Source organism: Lissotriton vulgaris, chromosome 2_1 (genome assembly GCF_964263255.1).
Source record: "Lissotriton vulgaris chromosome 2_1, aLisVul1.2, whole genome shotgun sequence".
In the NCBI taxonomy this organism is placed as follows: domain Eukaryota; kingdom Metazoa; phylum Chordata; class Amphibia; order Caudata; family Salamandridae; genus Lissotriton; species Lissotriton vulgaris.
The window spans coordinates 697,743,959-697,768,367 of NC_141687.1; the positions used below are offsets into that span (position 1 = coordinate 697,743,959).

The following is a 24,409-nucleotide window of genomic DNA, read 5'->3' on the forward strand; positions in this document are numbered from 1 at the left end:
CAGTTGGGATTTATAAAGTATTACTGAGCAGGACTGAGGTAAGATCACCACACATTTTTTATTGAAAAGAAAGAAACAGCATTCAGATGCTCTGAACTGTTTTCTTTAAACATAAAGACTGAATTTTGAATAAAACAAGTCCTACTTTAATCGCACAACACTCCATTTCAACTATCAAATGTAACCCATATGTAACCCAAATAGAACTAAAAATAAATAAATAAATGTAAATGACAGACCTTGCAAATGCACTAGAATAGTAACCTCGGCTCCCCGTAGATCCACCGTAAGTCTTTTTAATATCTTCCTGGGTTATCTGTCGGGATAAGTTATAAATATATGTTGATTTTAAGTAACTGTGACATTATATCCGGATAAGAAACAAACAATGACAAATAATAAAATATAATGGAGCAAGCTTCTTATGGGACACAGGATATTTCAATAAAATAGCAAGTAATATGTAATAAGTCGCAGAGAACGACTGTGTTGATAAGTTAAGTCTTTATTACAGCTCCCACAGGCACGTCTTACGATGGCAGGTACAACATACGATTCGCCCAACGACACCAACTGTCACTGTCTCGCGCGTCATAACGGATGGCACAAGACACACTCTTCAGGCCTTGCGCGCCCTGTGCGAGAGGCAGGCGAGCCCACTACATATCTCCTTTCCTTAGAACAAAGAGAAACAGAGGCGAGAGAGAAAGAGAGAGAGAGAGAGAGAGAGAGAAAGAATGAAAGAAAGAATGAAAGAATGAAAGAAAGAAAGAAAGAAAGAAACCAAGAAAGAAACCAAGAAAGAAACCAAGAAAGAAACCAAGAAAGAAACCAAGAAAGAAACCAAGAAAAGGGCACAGTAGGGAAGAGGGACTTATTGTCGGTATCTAACTGAAATTCTGACTGCTCTGGTACTCCTCCTGACAGTAGAGGGAAGAGGAGGAGAACTTCGAACACAGAGATCACCTTCAGAGATGCTATGTGGAACATCTCTTCCACAAATGGAACTCTTTGTATCATTTAGAACATTTTTGACTTTCACCACCTTGTTAACATTCCTCCAGTCTTTTCCTTTGACCCGGACAGCACTTCCACACACTTTATCCACCACAACAGTTTCCTCAAACTTGGATTCACCTTTTTTTACAAAACCTTGTTTCTTTACCCTGACACAGTCACCCACTGCAAACTCTCTGTTTTTAACCCGCTTCCTTTCATCAAAGTACTCTTTTTGTTTGGACTGGACTTTAGCACTCCTGTTCCTTACTTTTTCATCCATTTCTTGAGGAGTGGAATTTGATTTAAGCCACTTAAGACATCCAAGCAGGTCTAAATTCTGTACATTGTTTCCTACCTCTCAATAGTTCGAAAGGAGATACTCCTGTTGAAGAATGGGGTTGGTCCTATAGAACCACAACATCGTCCTGACACATTGGGTAACCGCCTTATTGTGTTCTATAACCCATTTGACACAATCACCTATAACTCTATTGAGTCTCTCCACCAAACCATTAGTTTGTGGATGGTAGAGAGAACTTCTGTGATGAGCCATGACAGATTCTTTAAGAAACTCTTCCACCTCAGCTGATACAAATTGCACTCCATTATCAGAAATAATGGATTGGGGAAACCCTTCTCTCATGAATATTTCTTTCATGAAGTCAATGATTTCTCTGGAGTCAACCTTAGATACGAACTTGGCTTCCGGCCACTTGGTGTAATAGTCAACCATAACAATTGCAAATTTGCATTATTGAGGTAGACTAAGGAAGGGTCCTAACATATCAATGCCAAGTTTTTCCCACAGACCACCAGGAAGGGGAATGGGCGTGAGAGGGGAACTGACTGTGCGAAGACATTTGTCACTAGAAGAACAAACTGTGCACTCTTGCACCATTGCATCAATGTCCATTTGTGGCCACCAAAAGTAATCTCTTACTTACGTTTGGTAAGTGTGGCTCCCAGGTGCCCCTCATGAGCTTTGGCTAGAAGAGTGGATCTGATGTTCACGGGTGAAACAAGTTTTTCTAGCCTGAATACCAGACCATCTTCAATCGAAAGCTCTTCGCTCACATTCACATAGGGTTGTAAAGCCACTTCCACATTCTTTTCCCTTGGCCACCCTTGGGTAATATACTTCATCACCTCTTTCAAAACCTCGTCACTAGCTAGAGCCTCCCTCCAACTTTCCTGTCCCACTGTACATAAATTTGTCAATTCCACACTTGCTATGATATAATCCTCCTTTTCGTCATAACAACAGTCATCAATACATTGCATGTCCTGACTGGTAGTTGCGGGCAAACGTGACAATGCGTCAGCCCTCAAATTTTTTCCCCCAGCGATGTGTACTACTTCAAAGTTGAATTTTGATCCTAGACGTGCAATGCGAGGTGTAGCACTGCGGCTGTTGGTATTTCCTAAAAAAGCAACCAACGGTTTGTGGTCCGTTTGAAGTGTAAACGTACGCCCCGACAGATAATTTTTGAATTTCTCAATGCCCCACCAGCATACTCGATAACAGAGTAATGAGTCTCTGCCTCTCTGAGTACCCTGGATGCAAATCCTACAGTGTGTTCGCTTTGACCAACCATCTGTGTCAGGACAGCCCCTAAACCATAGCTACTTGCATCCACAGTCAGAGTGCATGGGACATCCTGTACAAAAGGTTTCAAGGCTTTGACAGTACTCAGTTGTTCCTTAATCCAATGGAAGGCAATTTTGCATTCATCATCCCACACAAATTCACTTTTGTCCTGTAGCAATTTCGATATGGGACGTATCTTCGTAGCATAGTCTTGGATAAAGCAGTCATAAAATTCAGTAAGACCTAAAAGGGATTTTACACCAGCTTTGTCTTTAGGTGCAGAAGCATCAACAATGGCTTAAACCAAGCTCGGTGTGACTCCTTCGCTTGAGATGGTGTGACCCAGATATTCTACCTTGTCTTTTGAGAACACACACTTGTCCCTTTTTAGGACCACACCATGTTCTTGGAAAATTGAAAAAATTTTGCTCAGCACCATGTCATGTTCCTGTTGATCCTTAGCGAACAGCAGAACGTCATCTTGGAATATGGCCACGTTTTTGATTCCCTTCAGCAGATTGACCATAACTCTCTGAAAGACAGAGGCTGCCGAAGCCAGGCCGAAAGGCATACAACAAAATTGGAATAGCCCTGATGATGTAAATAATTAATTTACTCTCTTAATTTCTATGCAGGTAAGTACTTAATCAATAATAACTCAGATCGGATGAAAAAAGACAGAGTCCGTGGTGTGAGAGTTCTAAGGGGTTTTATTCCTTAAAAAGGAATGGTCATGGCCAAGATATCATGTTCTGACCACCACACAGGGTGTCAGAAGGGATAGAGCGCTACATTTTATTAACAGTACATAGCTTATATACTTATTTTACATCATTGGAAACAGTATAGAAGGCGTAACAGCTGAGAGAAGACAAGATAACAGTATTACACGTGGTACATGTGCGTAATCAAGAGGCGTGAACTAGAGGTGTGTTCTGGAAACGTCACTGATAGGTGTCACAAAGGGGTGGCACCAACCGAAAATGTGGCAATGTCAGCAGAAATCGGAAGCTTGGATGCGTGCGCAGCTGGATGACGTGTAATTAGAGGGGTGTAGGGGACTTGACATTTACTCTGACGGAAAGAGACAGAAGTCTGGCATGTCAGATCAACTTGTGCTTCTATCATATCTGATATCTGATGTTTAGGAACTAAGCTATCTGGGCAGAAAGGTCTCTAGAGCAGAAGCTATTCTATACTTGCTGTGAGTGCGTGTATAAGCGCCTGAGTGTCTGTATGAGAAGCGTGGGGGCATGGGGCCTTCCATGGAAGCATGGCAACAGAAGCTATGAATTACTTGCATAGAGACAGGTCGGCCCTTTAGCCCTGTAGCTGAGGAAGGATGTTTACTGAAGCTAGCAGGCTGGAATGTATTTTCGGGGAGGGAAACAGATAACTCGAAGGTTATAGTCAATCTTGGCAGGCAGCAGGCTGAGCTGAGCACGGAGGGCCGCGCTAGAAGTAAATCAGAGTTCACGGGTACGGGGGCTGCCTGGGCAGAGATTTCTCGGAGTCAGAAGCCAGAAAAGAGGCTTGGTAGCAGAGATTCAGGGCCTACTTCAGCCAGGGCTGAAAAAACGAAGGAGTACACTACAAAAAGACGTTGGCATAGCATACTTGGGAACGGACCATTCAACCCATTCATGGTGGGTCTGAAAGAGGACATGTTAACGTTGGACGCAAATGTATTTGCGTCTTCATAGCTGACACAGGAGGGAAGTTACATGCACTTTAACTCGTACATGGAGTCGGTGGGGTACTCGCTAGGGAACACAACTTGACCATAAAATTTATATTACCTCATTCCCTCCTTGTTCCCTACGGACCCTTCATGATATATCGATCCTCATAAATCGATCGGTTTGTTCTTGTAACATTATATGTTCATCTTTCTTTCTTTGACTGTTCGAGAGACAACTGGAATGTTCAATGCACGATGTGGCACATAGTCCACATATCGCTGGCCCACACTGTAGGCACAGGCAGCAGCTGAATACTATAACAAGGCCAATGCCTAGGAATGATAAGATCTTCCATCCCCAAGCTGTTAACGTAGTCCAGAACCAACCGGACCAAGTCCAGGTGCCTGGATTCTGATGTATCTGATTTGCAATTTTATGCAGACGGGTAATAGCTTGATAGACAGATGGTGCGTTTTGTGGGATGAAAACACAGCAACTTGACCCGATGACCTTACAGGCTCCACCTCTATCTGCCAAGATGACGTCAATTACGAGACGATTTTGAAGGACAACAACCCGTATAGCAGATTGCTCCTCTGTTAAGTTACCTAAGGCGGAGGCAGTTTCATGTACTACTGCTTCAAGTGTTCTGGTTAATCTGCGTATTAGTTTACTGTTTTGGACAGGTCCTAGAAAGAAAAAGAATCCTTTATTGAAATCAGTGTACTGTTCCCATGCCGTTTCTGTGTAGTCGACAAGTGGAATATCTCTTTTGGGTCTATTCGGTACTAGATTCGTATTTCTATGGTAATCTGGGGGAGCTAGAAAAACAGGTGGCAGAAGGAATGCAATATAACAGGTACCATCCCAATCTGGAGGCAAACGTATGTATGCGGTATGACCACAAACAAAATAGGAGTGACTTATAGCCTTAAAGGATGATTTACCATGATCACTGAATTCGACCACAGTAGTGCATTTACTATGACCTACGTGTACTGAACCTTTCTTGCTAACACATAGTTCACCTGTGACTGGTAATACTAACATATGGGGCAGAACTGGAGCAGCTTCGGATTCAACAGTAAGGATCATAAGGCGAATTGTGTAATTACCTAATCCATATACTTCATTTTCTAGATCAGTTCCTATTCGAGTGGGAAGTCCCTCTTTATCAGGGTAACAGACGTTGAGCAGGACTAAGTTCAAGTTTCCCCAGACCCAGCCCCCATCGAAAACAGCAATATCAGGATCTAAGGAATTAATTATTTTAAACCATGCCCCACAGGAGCCATTGTGAGTAAACGGGTACGGAAAGAGGGGCAGAGCTCCCTTGTAATTCTGGTAGGGAGGGAGTCGGCCACATATCCAGCAGTCTGTAGCATTATTTGTCTGATGGGCGTGATGTAACATACTAATGAATGTATTGTTGCGCAGCGCAAGTCTGTAAGAGAGTTCATGTGCAGGAAGTTCACTAAAAGTGTGTTCAGCAGAGACATTATAAACGGATTGTTCACGCCTGAAAATAGGCCAATATATAGGTAGCAGAATGCTGGCAATAATAATTAGAATACTTAGAAAAAACATTATTAACAACGTCACTATACAGTGACTACGCAGTGATTTGCAGTATGTACGTTTCTTTGCTTCTCTCTCTCTCTCTCTATCTCGATCTAGGGGATACATGTCAGAAACTATTTAACCGATTCACCTAGGGGAGGACTTAAACAATTAAACTGTCTGACTTGCTAGATCGGAGCTTCATACGGTACAGTTCTTGGGGAGTCTTTTCTCGTTCGGTAACGGTAAAGTCTTTTCTTTCAACACAGTCTTTGGTGGGGGTGGACGAGTCAGAGTCCTGTTTTAGTCCGTTTTTTAGTTCATTGCAAAGTTTGATGTGACTCGTATGGACCCACCCCTTTCTCCCCTCTATCTTCACGGCGGTCCTGGTTGTAAGGAGGACGGTCTTCGGAGACTTCCAACGGGGCTCCAGCGGACTTTTCCGGTCGAAATTCCGGACGAGTACCAGGTCCCCAGGACGGACCTCATGCGCCTTTACATCGGTGTTGTCAGGGAAGGCTGCGGCAACCTGTGAACGACATGATTGGAGTGCAGACATCAAGGAGGCAAGGTAATCTGTCAACATATTGCAATCAACATCAGTTATTTTCTTCGGAATGGGCGTCCCCCACATATTCGGTGGTCTGCCAAAGACCACTTCGTACGGGGATAGCCCTGATCTTGAGTGGGTGACCATTCTCATGTAGAATAGTGCCACGGGCAGGGCGACTATCCAGTCGACCCCTTTTTCCTGACAGATCTTGGCAAGGCGGATTTTTAGTGTCTGATTATGCCTTTCTACAAGGTCTGCTGCTTCGGGATGTCGGACACAGTGGAACCTCCACTGATATCCTAGCAAAAGGGAAACCTGTTTCATCAACTCGGACGAGAACGGCTGTCCGTTATCTGAATACACGACACGGGGCAAACCGTATCGTGGGAAGAATTCACGAACCAACTGTCTGGCAGTGGTCGGAGCAGTGTAGTCTGGAACTGGGTATGCTTCGGTCCAGCGGGACAGAGCACAAACAATTACAAGGACATATTTAAAACCTCGACAACTGTTCATCTGGATATAATCCATCTGGAGGACTTCAAAAGGGTGATCGGGAGGATGAAATCCTCCTTGCTCTACAGGGACGCTTTTACCTGGATTGAACTGACAACAGATCATGCAAGTACGCACTTTCTGTTTTGCTGCTGCTCGTAAGTGTTTGTTGTACCAGAGATTCTGTAAACTGTCTAACATCGCCTTCTCTCCTAGATGTGCCGGGCTATGTGCTGTATTTATCATGACTTGAACCATTGAGTCAGGGAGAAACCATATAGATTTTCCCTTCGTCAGCCAACCTTGATCTGTCTGAATCCCTCCTAATTCAGTCCATTTCTTTATTTCATCTGGAGTAGCATGTGTCTGAATGTCAATTACGTCTAGGGCGGGATCTCTAACTGTCATACACTTTGTCGGTACTGTTGTCTTTGTCACATCAGTAATCTGGATGTGAGTCAGTGCTGTATGTTTTGCTGTCTGGTCTGCCAGGTCGTTACCCTGGGAAACAGAATCTGTAACTTTAGTATGTGCTTTACACTTCATGACTGATATGCCCGAGGGCAAATGTATGGCTTCTAACAGCGCTTGAATGAGGGGACCATGTTGTATCTTGGCCCCATGAGAGGTCAGGAAACCTCGTTCTTGCCAGAGGACTCCGAAGTCGTGTACAACTCCGAATGCATAACGGGAATCAGTGTATATGTTAACATTTCTGTTCTTGGCTAGTATACAGGCTCGGGTCAGAGCGATGAGCTCTGCTGCTTGAGCAGACAGTGTGTCAATACGATGTGTTTCTTTAACTTCAGTTTCAGTGGTCACGGCATACGCGGCCACTAACTCTCCTGTACTTGTTCTCATGCATGAACCGTCCACATAAAGTGTCAGGTCTGGATTTGTCAATGGAACATCTGTTAAATCTCGTCTAGGCTTTGTTACTGCATTAATGATTTCTATACAATCATGTGGGGCTGGATCTGTCATAACTGTTGGTAATAGTGTTGCGGGGTTCAGGATACTGCAGCGTCTGATTTCTATGTGTGGCTGGAATAGTGTCAATTCATAACCTGTCAGTCGTGCTATAGTCAAGTGTTGAGTCTGGGTTCTGTTTAACAAAACCTCTACAGAATGTGGTACTTGAACTGTTAACTGATGACCTAAAACAATTGAATCACTTTGTCTTATTGCTAACGCTGTTGCTGCTACTGACTTTAAGCACGCAGGGAGTGCTTGGGCTACTGAATCCAATGTACTAGAAAAATAAGCACAAGGCTTATGTGAACCTGCTTGATCTTGAGTGAGGACAGACAACGCTGTACCGTCACGTTCTGTAACAAAAAGTGTAAACGGTTTACTGTAACATGGTGTCGCTAAAACTGGTGCTTGGCATAAGGCTTTCTTTAAGTCTTCAAAAGCTTGTGTGTGTTCCTGAGTCCAAGGGAGGGCAGTCGAAGTCGCTGCCTCCTGTGTCGTTAACTGGATAAGTGGCTTGGCTAGAAATGCATACTGGGGAATCCATTGTCTGCAGTACGAGGTGAGGCCTATAAAGGCCCGCACTTCCTTTTGTGTCTGGGGTTGTGGCATATTTGCAATTAACTGAATGCGATCGGGAGTGAGCTGTCTCCCCACTTTGGACAGCAAGTGACCCAAGTACACAACTTGCTGAACACAGAATTGTAGCTTCGAAGGGGACACCTTGTGTCCCTTGTCGGCCAGGAAGTGTAAAACGGTCAGTGATGCTTTTTCACATTCGGGCTCACTTCGTGCGGTGATCAACAGATCATCGACGTATTGCAGTAAAGCGGTGTTAACTGGCATTTGGATACAATCTAGTTGTCTTTTCAGTGCTTGACTATAGATGCTGGGGCTTTCTGTGAATCCTTGAGGTGCGCGCGAAAATTTGAAACTGCGTCCATTTAAACTGAATCCGAAGAGATATTGGCTCTCTGGATCAATAGGCACGCTGAAGAAGGCGTTTATGAGATCAATTACAGTAAAGAACGTTGCTTCTGAATCAATAGCAGTCAATAGAGAGGAGATATCGGGGACCACAGGATACTGTGGAATAATGCATTTATTTAATTCTCGAAGATCGATCACCAGCCGATATACTGGCGGTGCATTGGGATCAGTACGTTTAAGAATCGGAATGATGGGTGAATTACAGATATTGGAGTCGGTCTCGACGACCACTCCTTGGGCAATGAGCTCTTCAATGATTTTCAGTAAAGCCACTACAGCATCGGGTGGTAACTTATATTGTCTGATTCTGGGTAATACAACACCTGCCTTGAGTGTAACGCGGTATGGTGTAATGTGCATGCAGCCTACATCAGTTGGGCCTTTTGCCCACAAGTAATCTGGTACATTTTTCAATCTGACATCAAACTCACGCAAAACATAATGACCCTTGAAAACCCGCAGAAAGAGTCTAACTCCCTCCGGGGAACAGCATATTATAGCTCCTAGAGCCTTCAATGTTTTAATTCCTAACAGATTTTCTGGACATGATTTCGTGAGTAACAGGTCTGTAACGCGTGATAATGGACCCACAGCCAGGGGGACTGGTTCGGATACCTCATTTACAATAGGCTGTCCTGAAAAACCCAGGGAAACATTCTGTGAGCCTGAGAGGGGTGCCCCTGGAACTTCATCATGACTTATTGTAGTGCGACTTGCCCCTGTGTCAATTAAAAACTTTCTGTCTTTTCCCAATACTTGACTGTGTACATAAGGACCTTCTTGATCTACAGGAATCTCAATAAGAGGCAAGCCACCTTCCCTCTCTAGGCTGTTTCATGTATATCGGGAATATTCGGGGTAAGCAGACTGGGCATACTGGTACATCTGCTGTGACACTTGCTGAGTTGCGGCAATGGGCTGTGGCTGCGGTACTGCTATGGTCTGTGCTGGAGTCGAGGAAGCATGCATAGGCTGTGTATTCTGTGTAGACTGATGCTGGTTATGGTCTTGTCTAGGCGGATGCGGTCTTTCTTTAGTTTTACCTGTCGCTATGTTATGTTTCAGAACTGGGCATTCGTGTACGTAGTGACCTGGCTGCTTGCAATAATTGCATGTCCCTTTAACAGGAGCTGTAGTGTGACTTGTCTGGGTCGTACCCTTTCTGTGTCCGTCGGATGGGACTGTCTGAGCTACTAACATTTTCATCTTTGTGTTTTTTATGCGTTTTTGTTCCTGATCTTGTTCTTCTCTAATTCTGTTCTGATGATATTGTAACATTTGTAACATCTGGGATGGCGTATTTGCTTGCCATGTACTCTCAACCTTGTACACTCTATTTTTAACTAACGGTAGGGAATTCTCGACTAACTTTGATACAAAAAGATGTGGGTACGACTCGCTACTTGGCTGGAGGCCACTATTAATAATAAAACATTTCTCGAATCTTGAATAGAAGTCACTAGTATCTTCATCATGTTTCTGTTTACAGGACGAGATTGCATCCCAATCCTCCTTTCTAGTTGTCAATAATCTGGGCAGGACCTGTACTATCAAACCTGGTAATGCTTTAGTTTTGTCCCCAAGGCCTAACCCTGGGACCCGTTTCTTTTCTTCTTCCTCTATTTCTGCCCAGGCAATCTTTGTGTCTCCCACCTCCCATTCCTTTTCCTTTAATTTCTCGAATATACCCGTAGGCAATAATACTTTCAACATTTTCATGATATCATCATATGTGTAGTCCCCCATTAATAACATGTCTTTAAGCTCTCTATGGAAACCTGCAGGATCTTTATCATGGCATGGTACTAGTTTCTTCATTTCTAGCAGTTCTAATTTAGTCAGAGGCGTGTGTACATACACGCGTTTCAAGGTTTTATCCTCACCCATAACAGGGTGCACTTCTCGTAAGGGGTTCTGACTTTCAATACCACCCCCGCATTGCATGTGGTACATTTTCCTTTCTGGAGGTGGGGCGGGAACATATTCAGAGCTTACAAAGGTATCATATCTGTGTCGTTGTTCTAGAATTATTTGAATTAATTTAGTGCTTAGACCTCTCCATCTATCCATCAGTAGTGCTTCTAGTGTCTCGTGTAAGGGACCTGGATCAGAATAATGTTTTCTGTATTTGATGAGAAGGTGCTGAATCATGTATACACCTGCTAATTTCTGTTCGTCGGGGGAGAGGTTCAGAAATGTCTGCGCTACCGTGTCGTCATTATATATGTCTGCATTTTCAGCCCATGATACAGCCGATCGGGCGAGTTCTTGTTCATCCATAGAATTGAGTACATGGTACCCAACTCGGTCTCGGAGCCTTTTATCAGTTTCCTGGAACTGATGCTCAGCAGAATTCGGATTTGTTAAGGCAGAGAAGAAAACTCTCTTGCTCTCCGGACGGATACCCTTCCTAAGGTAAGTTCCCTTACCTACATATGCTATTGTTCCTACATTTCCTTCGGGTTCTTCCTGTACTTCTTCCTCCTCGGAGGAAACCTTTTCTTTCTCTTTCTGGTGTACTGCTATCACTGCTTTCTTAATCTTCTTGTACATAGAGTCTATGCAATTTTGTCTGTCATGTCTTCCATCAGCTATATTTTGACCCCACTTGTTCAATGCGTCTAATTCACTCTGATCTGTTCCGGGCCTGTCTCGTTCTCTTATTAGACAATTTATGAAAAATCGTAGTATCAGTGCTTGCATGCCAACTTTCTGTTTCTCCATGGCATCCTTAATACTGTCAGAGTCCTTTCCTGTCTGAACGAACTCATATATTCTGTCTAGACGATCCTTCATTCCTGCATAGCATAACAAGCTATCCGTAGCGGATCTTAACCGTAATGATGCCAATATCATTAAATCGTCTTTTCCGGGTACTGGGTCATATCCGCAAACTGACATGTTTTCTTTTAATGCATCAAGGCGGGATGTATTAGAGGAGTGGGGAGACCTGTACGTGAGAGGACTCTGCATATCTCTGAGATTGAATCTGTGAGTTGGTGGCGGGGTCTGAGGACCCGCGGTCGCACCTCCTGAAGCGGACGCTTGTACATTACCTCCCTGTGGAGTCTGTATCTGAACTTGAACTTGTCGTTTAGGTGGATCAGGCAAACGTGGTTTCGGTAGGTCAGTTTTGAGTACGGGAAGTGGCGGAGCTGGCGGAACGGGAGAAGTCTGTTGCGGTACCGTCGGAACTTGACCTGGGGGTGGAGTGCCACCCCCGTCCCTGTCAATAGGCAGGGCACGAACAGGCAGATTGGTGTAAGCTGGTGCTACATCGTCTAAGTATGAATTTAGGAATATGTCTTTAGTAGTCTTATGCATTACTTTAGTTGGAACTAATGGTGACGGTAAATTTTTCGGTATTTCTGAAATGGCGTCAGGGGTACCTTCGGCCAAAAGATACATGTTGTTCACTTGGCTATTTCGGATGCGATCTATTTGTTCTGATTTTACTCGAATTCCTTCAATAACTAATTCGTTTTCTTGGGCCTTTTCTGATTCTTTGAGTCTGTCTTCTCTACGGAGTGCTCTTTCAGCACGTTTATGTGATTCCTTACGCCAAAATTCTATGGCGTCTTTCTGAGATTGTCTGGCTTTCTTTTTCCGTAATGCTTCTTCTACCTTTATGATGCACTCGGCATCCCATGTTCCGTTAACTGGCCATCGGTATCTTTCCTCTAGGTGCTTGGTATAATCGGTCCATAACTCTAGATACAATATGGCGTCTATGCCATGTTTGTTATACATGAAATTACCTGGAGTGTCCCTAGGGGGGATTGGAATTTCTTCCTCTAACATCCCTTTCCTAGTTCCTATCTGCTTTAACTTGTTGAAAAACGGCATTGTGTCTACTTAATACTGAAATGCTCGATCCTTGATACTTAATTCTGAATGTAACTATTTATGCAAGAAAACACAATAATGCACAAGGAAAACAATCACACTCATACCACGACATTAATCACAAAAACATTTAAAACATAGATGACTACCCCACTATACTAGATGTACTGCTAAACAGTAAAGATACACTGTTGTAACAGTGCAAAAATTCAGAAATTCGGAATACTAGATATACTGCTAAACAGTACAGATACACTGCCTAAAAACAGTGCAGACCGGACTTGCGTACCCAAACCCGTCTAGATACGACCCAGCAATGGTACTCACCGGGAAGCACGGAAACAGAAGGCCTCGGAAAAACTCGACTGGACTCGACTCGATACTTCGGAAAACTTCGGAAAACTTCGGGTATTTTCGGAAAACTTCGGAAACCTGGTGGGCCTCTTGACACCTCGGACCTTGCTTCTTTCGGCTAGGCTCTGGTCGGGATCCTCCGCACTCCTCACCGCCTCGTCTGGGCACTGATCGCAGTCTTCGTCACCTCCGTGGGTCAGAGGGAGATGCAGGAAATCCTGCCGGTACGCGTATGTTCCTTCTAACTGATGGCAGGGGACAGAGTTTGCAATGCGCCAACCGGCGCGTGAGGTGGGGGAGGGGTCCCTATTCGGGCGCCAAAATGATGTAAATAATTAATTTACTCTCTTAATTTCTATGCAGGTAAGTACTTAATCAATAATAACTCAGATCGGATGAAAAAAGACAGAGTCCGTGGTGTGAGAGTTCTAAGGGGTTTTATTCCTTAAAAAGGAATGGTCATGGCCAAGATATCATGTTCTGACCACCACACAGGGTGTCAGAAGGGATAGAGCGCTACATTTTATTAACAGTACATAGCTTATATACTTATTTTACATCATTGGAAACAGTATAGAAGGCGTAACAGCTGAGAGAAGACAAGATAACAGTATTACACGTGGTACATGTGCGTAATCAAGAGGCGTGAACTAGAGGTGTGTTCTGGAAACGTCACTGATAGGTGTCACAAAGGGGTGGCACCAACCGAAAATGTGGCAATGTCAGCAGAAATCGGAAGCTTGGATGCGTGCGCAGCTGGATGACGTGTAATTAGAGGGGTGTAGGGGACTTGACATTTACTCTGACGGAAAGAGACAGAAGTCTGGCATGTCAGATCAACTTGTGCTTCTATCATATCTGATATCTGATGTTTAGGAACTAAGCTATCTGGGCAGAAAGGTCTCTAGAGCAGAAGCTATTCTATACTTGCTGTGAGTGCGTGTATAAGCGCCTGAGTGTCTGTATGAGAAGCGTGGGGGCATGGGGCCTTCCATGGAAGCATGGCAACAGAAGCTATGAATTACTTGCATAGAGACAGGTCGGCCCTTTAGCCCTGTAGCTGAGGAAGGATGTTTACTGAAGCTAGCAGGCTGGAATGTATTTTCGGGGAGGGAAACAGATAACTCGAAGGTTATAGTCAATCTTGGCAGGCAGCAGGCTGAGCTGAGCACGGAGGGCCGCGCTAGAAGTAAATCAGAGTTCACGGGTACGGGGGCTGCCTGGGCAGAGATTTCTCGGAGTCAGAAGCCAGAAAAGAGGCTTGGTAGCAGAGATTCAGGGCCTACTTCAGCCAGGGCTGAAAAAACGAAGGAGTACACTACAAAAAGACGTTGGCATAGCATACTTGGGAACGGACCATTCAACCCATTCATGGTGGGTCTGAAAGAGGACATGTTAACGTTGGACGCAAATGTATTTGCGTCTTCATAGCTGACACAGGAGGGAAGTTACATGCACTTTAACTCGTACATGGAGTCGGTGGGGTACTCGCTAGGGAACACAACTTGACCATAAAATTTATATTACCTCACTGATGGAGAGTTAAACGCAGTGAAATGGCGTGATTCCTTGTCAAGTTCGATTTGATGATATGCTGAGGCCAAATCTAGTTTGGTGAAGACCTTGGCACCTGCAACTTCACCCAACATTTCCGAAATATTCGGTAGAGGATGCAAATCCACCCAAATCACCTTGTTTAGATTGCGCAAATCAATGCAGATTCTGAGTTCGTTGTTTTTCTTCCGAGCTACCACCAAAGCTGAAGACCAATCCGACGACTCGATGGGTTCTATAACTCCTCTTTTCTGCATGGACAAAAGTTCTTTTTCCAAGTCTTCTCTTATGCTGAAGGGAATACTTCTTATTTTGTGTTTAACAGGCTCAGCATCACTCCTTATCTCAATTTTGTGCTTGAATCCTTTGATCTTTCCCAATTCACCAGTAAATACTTTCGGGTATTAATTGAGTAATTCTTCTACGTGTGATTGGTCACAAACAACCAATATTTGTTCCTATGCTCCTGGACAAAGCATCATGCTGAACAAACCTTGATGGAACCATCCTAATATGTCTAAGCCATGCACGGCCACATATATTTTCCCATATATGTGCCTGTTCTTTAAAATCAGGATGTCTTCAAAGTATCAAGTGTTCTCATTTGGTCATCCAAAAATGGGGTGGTATGTCTCTTGATCAATGAGACCCATCCATCGCCCTTACTCAATTGGGTCGCAACATCAATCGCTAAGGTACCCATGAACAAATGATAAAGATGGGATCGAGTGCAGTGCAAAAATCAAAAGATGTGCGAGTTAAAAACAAGGGGTAAAAGGATCAATAGGCGGAAAACTCTAATGTAATTTGTCCTTTCCCTCAAATAAACAAGAACAATGCAGAGGAAGCAGTCTAAACATATAACTGCATTTACAAGGCCAACATGTTTCAGCCGGTAGGGACAAGATCCCATGGCTTTCTTCAGGGCCAGAGTTCTAAGCATTAGCTACTGCATACATAAAGTGAACGTAACGACAATCTGTAAAGGATATACATAAATAGTCCAAAATCGTGTTCCTCTGTACCAAACGGTGTCTCTTACATCTGTTAACAAGAAACAAGAAATAAATTGTAGTAAGTCCTATCAAAACAGGAAAGACCTGGCACTGGCTTCTACTAATTAAGCCAATTTATTTTACTAATGTTACTCACCTGAATAGTACAGGGAGTGTACCTCACCTCTCCTGGAACCCAGCTCAGGAAAAAGGAGGCCCCGCTCTGTGAAGGCAAGGAAGGGGTAATGAACGGAAGGGTGGACAGTACTACTCTATCTCTCACTCCAATACATAATATAGCCCCTATAACAGTCAAGCTTCACAGAGCCACAAAAAATCCTAAGGGTGGAATAAGTCACAGAGCCCATAAAAGCCCAGATCTAAATCTGCTACAGTTTAGCTCCATCCTATTGAGGACACTCATATTTAGAGGAAAGCTTTTTACATTAAGTGATGGATTTTGGGAACCTGGGACTTTTATGGGCTCTGTGACTTATTCCACCCTTAGGATTTTTTGGCTTAATTAGTAGAAGCCAGTGCCAGGTCTTTCCTGTTTCCTGTTCAAAGACTAACCGAAGGTTTAGTAGACACCATTGTCCATTCCCTTTTGATTAATTCAGTATCTAACTAGGGGAACTGAATGGACCTTGAATCCTCTTCCCTCCTTTTTGATAGAAGCTAAAATATATCATTAACTTTTCAGCCTGGAAAAATGCTCCCTCCTGCTCCCTCTCCTCTCCCTCCCTCTCCCTCTCCCTCCCTCCCTCTCCCTCTCTCTCTCTCCCTCTCCCTCTTCCTCTCCCTCTTCCTCCCTCTCTCGCTCCCCCTCTCGCTCCCTCTCCCTCCCTCTCCCTCCCTCTCCCTCCCTCCCTCTCCCTCCCTCTCGCTCCCTCCCTCTCCCTCTCGCTCCCTCCCCCTCTCGCTCCCTCTCCCTCCTTCTCTCTCCCTCTCCCTCCCTCTCCCTCTCGTTCCCTCTCTCCCCCTCTCGCTCCCTCTCCCTCCCTCTCGCTCCCTCTCCCTCCCTCTCGCTCCCTCTCCCTCCCTCTCCCTCCCTCTCCCTCTCCCTCCCTCTCCCTCCCTCTCCCTCTCCCTCCCTCTCCCTCCCTCTCCCTCCCTCTCTCTCCCTCTCCCTCCCTCTCCCTCTCGTTCCCTCTCTCCCCCTCTCGCTCCCTCTCCCTCCCTCTCGCTCCCTCTCCCTCCCTCTCGCTCCCTCTCCCTCCCTCTCGCTCCCTCTCCCTCCCTCTCCCTCCCTCTCCCTCTCCCTCCCTCTCCCTCCCTCTCCCTCCCTCTCTCTCCCTCTCTCTCCCTCTCCCTCCCTCTCCCTCCCTCTCCCTCCCTCTCGTTCCCTCTCTCCCCCTCTCCCTCCCTCTCCCTTTTGCTCCCTCTCCCTCTCTCTCCCTCTCGCTCCCTCTCCCTCTCGCTCCCGCTCTTCTCTCGCTCCCTCTCGCTCCCTCTCCCTCTCGCTCCCTCTCCCTCTCGCTCCCTCTCCCTCTCGCTCCCTCTCCCTCTCGCTCCCTCTCCCTCTCGCTCCCTCTCCCTCTCGCTCCCTCTCCCTCTCGCTCCCGCTCTTCTCTCGCTCCCTCTCCCTCTCGCTCCCTCTCCCTCTCGCTCCCTCTCCCTCTCGCTCCCTCTCCCTCTCGCTCCCTCTCCCTCTCGCTCCCTCTCCCTCTCGCTCCCTCTCCCTCTCGCTCCCTCCAGCTCCGTCTCCCTCCAGCTCCGTCTCCCTCCAGCTCCGTCTCCCTCCAGCTCCGTCTCCCTCCAGCTCCGTCTCCCTCCAGCTCCGTCTCCCTCCAGCTCTGTCTCCCTCCAGCTCCGTCTCCCTCCTCCAGCTCCGTCTCCCTCCTCCAGCTCCGTCTCCCTCCTCCAGCTCCGTCTCCCTCCTCCGGCTCCGTCTCCCTCCTCCGGCTCCGTCTCCCTCCTCCGGCTCCGTCTCCCTCCTCCGGCTCCGTCTCCCTCCTCCGGCTCCGTCTCCCTCCTCCGGCTCCGGCTCCCTCCTCCGGCTCCGGCTCCCTCCTCCGGCTCCGGCTCCCTCCGGCTCCGGCTCCCTCCGGCTCCGGCTCCCTCCGGCTCCGGCTCCCTCCGGCTCCGGCTCCCTTCGGCTCCGTCTGCCTTCGGCTCCGTCTGCCTCCGGCTCCGTCTGCCTTCGGCTCCGTCTGCCTCCGGCTCCGTCTGCCTCCGGCTCCGTCTGCCTCCGTCTCCCTGCCTCCGTCTCCCTGCCTCCGTCTCCCTGCCTCCGTCTCCCTGCCTCCGTCTCCCTGCCTCCGTCTCCCTCCCTCCGTCTCCCTCCCTCTGTCTCCCTCCCTCTGTCTACTTCACAGGTCTTTAAAAGATCATTTACTTGTTAATGAGGCTTTGTTGTGTCTGGCCGCGCTGCTGCGGCGGTGTTTGCTGACACATTCATTTAAAAACAAAACTAACACAGGTAAGATGTTTGCAAGGCACGTTAAAGGCAGACAGCCCATTGACATTCTTTATGTGATGATCAGCAGCAGACAGAATGACAATGGGCCTGTCCACAGTCTGCTCGAGGTCGGGGAGGGGATGCTGCGGCCTCTAGAGTTCAAAGAGAAGTGCAAGATGCCCCAAGTGAGAGAACGTTTAACCTCCTCGGGCTTCTCCAAGGGGAACAGCACAGCCTGCTGCAATTGTGAAAATTAAGGGGACAAAAGGCATCCTTAAAAGAAATGTTGACGGCCTCCCTACTCAGAACACATGCGCATCCACTACAGTAATGTGTGCTGCCTAATACCACATTGTCACTGGTAGGGTGACCAACTGGCATGGGTGCAAATTCAGGACAGTGGGTATAAAATTTCAGGACAAAGGGTCAAAAGTCAGGCCAAAAATTCAGGACATGAGGTCAAAATGCAGGACAAAAGGTAGGTTTTACAGACACATCAGAGAAGGTTGCACAATAGTATACAAGTAAGTAAATAGACAACTACTAAAGTACAAGGGAAAATACGTTTATATTAGATTGAGACAATTGTGCACTTCATGGTTTGTCAGTATGTGCGCAGCTCTAAGCAAATGTGCAGGTCTTTTTGTGGTAACAAAACCGCCCCCACCTTTCCAGCTCCCAGACAAAACACCTGATGCCCGGTCCGGCCAGTCTGGCCTTGATATCACCCTCCAATGGTGCCCCTCATCTTCACATAGACCCTCTCTCATGTGGATTTACTTTCTTCTATAGTGCTACTCATCCCAAGTATGTGGGACAGAGTGTTGGAGTGCGTTACACCACACACACATTATATAGAGACAACCACTTATATAAATGTGAAAGCCAATGTATAGGAAAAGTTGCTTGAGATAATGGGGCTTACAATGTGTAATCATACTTTCATCCATCTTTCCGTCTTTCACCATTCATTCTGTCCTTTCATCTGTGTGACCATCCATGTCCATATTCATCGATTTACAAACCTATCCATCACATCTCCTTCCATCCATCATTTCACTCATCCATCCCTCAATCCACCCTTTTACTCATCCATCATCCATCCATCATCCATCCATCCATCCATCCACCCTATTCATCCAATCTTCCACCCATCCATCCATTCACTCACTCATCCATCTAGCTATTTACCTATCCAGCCATCCTTTCACTTGCTCATTCATCCATCCATCCAGTCACTCATCCTTCCACCCATTCACCCGTTCAATCATTCTTTTACCCATCCCCCTTTCTATTTCCATTCCCCTTGCACTTAGCCATTCATCCTTCCATCCCCCCACACATCCATCCATCTACTCATACACTCATGAATCCATCCATTGACCCTATCATTCATCCACCCTTTCACTCCTTCACTCATCCACCCATCCTTTTGTCCATCTACCCGCCCTTTCACTCACTCAACCAGCCTTACATCCACCCTTTCACTTATCAATTCATCAATTCATGTGCCGATTGTTTGTGGAGGTTTTCTCTTCTGTACTTGTAAATTTGCAAGGTTGAAAGTATTTATATGTCTGGCCAAGCAAAAAATACTGACTAAGTTGACAGGGTTGACTGCAAATACTATTAAGGTTATAGTATGTTTTATTATGTAATTTTGCTTGTTGAGCTTGCTGAGCTTTGCAAGCTTTGTAAGCCTTAAGAGGCGATTTATCCAAAATCCAAATACTTTCGATGCTAAGATAGTTGCTTATCTCTTTCTCCTTGTATTTGAGGTTTATATCCTCTATTTTTGCTTCTTTGTACTTCTTTATTTTCCTGGATGTACTTCCATAGAGATTCCTCTCCCCTGTCGTGTTTCCCAATACCTTTCTCGGTACGCCCGCTATTGAGTCAGAGACGCCCGCTATTGAGTCAGAAGCAGATTCTAGTTCTTCCCTGCCGACCCCTTTGAACAGCCGCTTCTCCTTCTCCTCTCTGGCCCTGGCTCTGTTGCTCGTGCCCCGGAACTGAAAACAGTCTTCCGGAGGCACGGCGGCAGCGCGACTTTGCTCTCTGTGCAGTGCTCCACTTGCCTGTCTCCGCTGTTACCGCGACGTGGGCTCCGAAACCCCTCTCCGCTTCACTCACACCACGGCACTTGTATGCTCCGCTGATTGCCCTCGGGGAATCCCAGTCCAGAACGGAGAGTGTGCTTTCTGCCGCCAAGGCGCCGTGTGTGAGGCAACAAGCATCAGCCTTCCAGGCGCCGCACGGCCGACAACCAACCTCACCCTTCTCACCACTGTACAGCAAGAGAGAGGTGACCTCGGAATATAACACCATACCAGGTACAGTCCGTAGTCAGATAAAAATGTCTTTTTAAACGCTCGTTCAGTTGTGGAGTTAGACTTCGTTAAGCATCGTTTCTCATTCCATTCCTTTCGGTTTTTGGTGCGTACATGCTGGAGCTGTTTCCCCAACCTCTGCTACGGTGAATCACGGGTGAGCGGGAGCTCTCCGACCGAGCTTCCTACTCGGCCGCCATCTTCCCCTCACGTCTCGCAGCTCGCGAGGGACGAGTCTCCTCCAGGGACAGAAGAGAAAACCTCCACAAACAATTGGCACATGAGTAAAGTCACTGAGTTAACGCAGGAGGTTTCAGAGGAGAAAACGCCTCAAGACTTAAAAAACCTTCTAAAAAATCAAGTTAAACCTAAATCAAAAACAGAATCAGAGCCTCGGCAACAAGAATTCCAGCCTAGCACGGTGAAATCCTTCTACAGTCTGCGCAATAGGAAATTTCTGAGTCAGGAGCAGTTCCCAAAAGGTATCACTCCGAGGGTGAGCAGGAAAAAACAAAAGACCACACTCGGAGATTACCTAAAGAATAACTCCGAGAAGGAGGAAAATAATTTGGAGCTTACTCAGAGATCTAAAGTTAAAATAAAAGTTACCCCCTCTCTTAGGTCTTACTTTAAAATTCAGCAACAAGAGCTGAACTCGGGTCCTTCTAGTTCCATACAACCACAAAAATCTTTAGAACCTTGGGGAAGTGAGAAGGAAGAAATAAGCTAATCTACAGATGCGATCTCCCTAAGAAAAGAGAAGCAACGAGCAATTCTCCTCCTAGCTGGAAAACCGAGCCCGAGTCCAAGCAAGATAAGGAAAGGGAGAAAACCTCGAACCAAGAAAAAGAACTTGATGGAAAAAAAGAGTTTAGAAGAACTGTGGAAGATTAAAGGAGTCAGTACAGAAGAAGGAACAGAAGTCCATATGGCTGAGGGGGGCACTGATCACGCTGCAGCAGTAGCAAATAAAACTGTAAATATGACGGAAGAGGTTGGAGATAAAGAAGATGAGGACCCAAGGTCTGTAGAATATAACAAGAACCCAGCAAAAACTCATACAGACGAGCTTCTTGAAAAAATTTGGATAGAAATGAAAGAGAAATTCTCCATTCCCGAATCGAAACAAAACAAAATACAGGAGGTCTGCGAGAAATTGGATAGCAAGCTAAACGATCTAGCAGACAGAGTCACGGCTGTTGAAAAGGAAGTCACTGGCTTGGACAAAAGGGTGGAGAAAAACAGAAAGGAAATAAATTCCTTAAGATTGGAGAATAAAAACATAAATGAAAAACTGGAATCCTTAGAAAATCAAGCCAGGAAAAACAACATAAGGATTTTAAATGTGCCGGAGAATCAAGAGGGTAAAGATGTAAAAGCATTTGTAGTGGCACTTTTGATGGAACATTTCCCATGGGTGGACAAAGAAGTTTTAATCGAGGATATACAGAGGGCACACAGAGATCCTTATGGAAAGAGTAAAGAAAGGAAAACCCCCAGGAAGATTCTAGTAAACTTCAAAACGTATATGCTGAAGGATAGGATCTTGGGAGAGGCACTGAAAAAAGGAACGTATAATAAAGACAATTGGAATTTTAAAATAAGATCTGATATGTCAAAAGCCTCTCAGACTAGACAATGGGAACTGGGAAATTTGATGTCTGAATTGCAACAACTAGGGGCCACAGTGCAAATGAAATTTCCACCCTCATTACGCATTATGTGGAGAAACAAAATGCGAAATCTAAGAGAGCCTGAAGAGGTGAAAAACTTGATAGAACTAATCAGAGATCAAGTACAATCAGAAGAACCTCTGAGTTAAACGCTAATCGCTAAATGCTCACATAAAAAATGTATAAAGAAGGAAAAAAAATCTAAGGGAAAACAGACACAGTCCAACCCAAATCAACTCATACTCAAGGACAAGTTATATAATAATATGTAGGAGCTATAATCCAACTAATTTTCTCATCATTTAAATGTATATAGATAAGAATCACGGGGGTAGGGACGGGAAGCCAAAAGGGTTACGAAGATAACCGAAGGAGAAGAAGATGGAGGCTTCCCCGGGGAGGGTAACCTGAAAGCACAAATCAGAAAGTATGAAACTACACGAAAAAGGGTGGGGAGCAAAATAGGGAAAAAAATCCAAAAAATACCTCATCTGCGAATACTCAGAAAAACAAAATATCAGGGAGTGAAGTATAGTAAGATAAATTCACAACTACCGGACAAAACAAATGGGGAGTGAAAGTAGAGGTGTAAAAATCCTATCCTGGAATGTGAATGGGTTAAGGACAAAAAGCAGGAGGAATAAAATCCTAGAATGTATCAGAACTGGGAAAAGTGAGATAATAATATTACAAGAAACTCACTTATTAAAGGAAGAATGGGATCAAATAAGTAAAAACTTATGGTGGGTAGATACTTTAATTTGCACAACACAACAATGCAATATTAAGGGAATAGCGATAATCTTTAAAAAGTCCCTAAAAGCAATTATAACCAGTATAGAAGTGGATAGCAAAGGAAGATGGGCAATAGCAAATGCAAAAATAGGAAATTCTCCCATTACCATTGCAGGGTATTACGGTCCTAACTTAGATGATGCTGATCCACTGCGAAAATTATACTCACAGCTACTACTATCCACTTCTCCCATAATATTGGGGGGTGATTTTAACCTAGTAATGGATTTAAATCTAGATAGATCACCTCCAGGTAGACATACCAACCTAAAAAAAATGAGACAATGGATTGGGACCTATAAAAGGGATCTTAACCTGGTGGATATTTGGTAAGATAAAGGAGAAAAATCGCACCCATTCACTTTGCACAATAAAAAACTGGGTCACAAATCCAGGATTGATTTCTTTCTGATCAGTAACGAAATATCAAGGAAAGTAAAAAAAGTATCTCACCTACCAGCTCACCTGTCAGATCACTCAGCAGTACAACTAGAACTACAAATCACAGAAAATATAACCGAAAGGAGATTCACAGTTGAAAGAGCTTTGCTGGAAGATGAACAAGTTATAAAAGATCTAGAAACTGAAACAATCACCTTCTTTGAATTAAATGCGTCAAGTACCACAGAGCAAATAACGTGGGACACTTATAAAGCAGTCATAAGGGGTAAACTTTTGAGCTTAGGGGCTCAGAAAAATAAACAAGTAAAGCGAGAGATCTCAGACCTGGAAACAGAGATCAGTGCCTTAGATATCGCTATATCCACAGAACACGAAGAGGAAAAGAAACAAGATCTTCTTAACAAAAAACAAATGCAAAAAGAAAAAATTAATCAAATCTTGGAAGAGTGATTACAGAAAAAATGGGATTCCAGCAAACTGGCGAAACATGAGTTTGGTGAAGGCTGCGGAAAATGGCTAGCATGGAAGCTCAAAACAGACCTAGCTAAAAATAAGGTGAAAAGTATCATCCCGGATGGTCAAAATATTCCTACCTCCGATGAAATCATAATCAAGCATGAATTCTGGAAATTTTTTAAAGATCTGTATACGGAAGACTCAAATCCCTCAGATCAAAGGATTCATTCCTACCTGGCAGATGCAGCACTCCTAAAACTGACAGAAAACGACAGAGAAACACTTGATAAAGTAGTCCTCGAAGGAGAAGTGGCTGATGCGATTAAAGGTTTGAAGAAAGGAAAAGCAGCAGGGCCGGATGCCATACCAAACGAACTATATATGAAATTGAAAGACTCCATACTTCCACATATAACAAAACTAATCAATTTAATTTTAATACAACAGAAAACTATACCTGATTCTTGGAATGATGCCATAATCTCAATCATTCTGAAACCCGGTAAGAACCCTCTTAAATGTGAATCATACCGTCCAATATCACTATTGAACGCTGATTACAAAATATTCACTAAAATAATGGCAACTAGATTAGGGAAAGTACTATCAAACTTACTGCACCAAGATCAAAAAGGTTTCATTAAAGGAAGACACTTACATGAAGTAACACAAGAACTTTTAACCGCAATAGACATTGCTATAAGTGAGAAAACTCCTCTTACTTTACTTGCTGTTGATGCCGCAAAGGCTTTCGACCGGGTCAA

The 24,409-nt window shown here is 44.8% G+C and overlaps 1 protein-coding gene across 4 annotated transcripts in view; it reads right to left on the reverse strand.

Moving 5' to 3' along the window:
- The window catches only part of USP47 (ubiquitin specific peptidase 47), a 1,494,847-nt gene that overhangs the window by 952,282 nt on the left and 518,156 nt on the right, over positions 1-24,409 (reverse strand). For all 4 annotated transcript variants that reach the window (XM_086955947.1, XM_086955945.1, XM_086955948.1 and 1 more), the window contains one exon: positions 240-316. In XM_086955947.1, the coding sequence (XP_086812073.1) occupies positions 240-316 (77 nt within the window). The remainder of the gene's footprint in view (positions 1-239; positions 317-24,409) is intronic.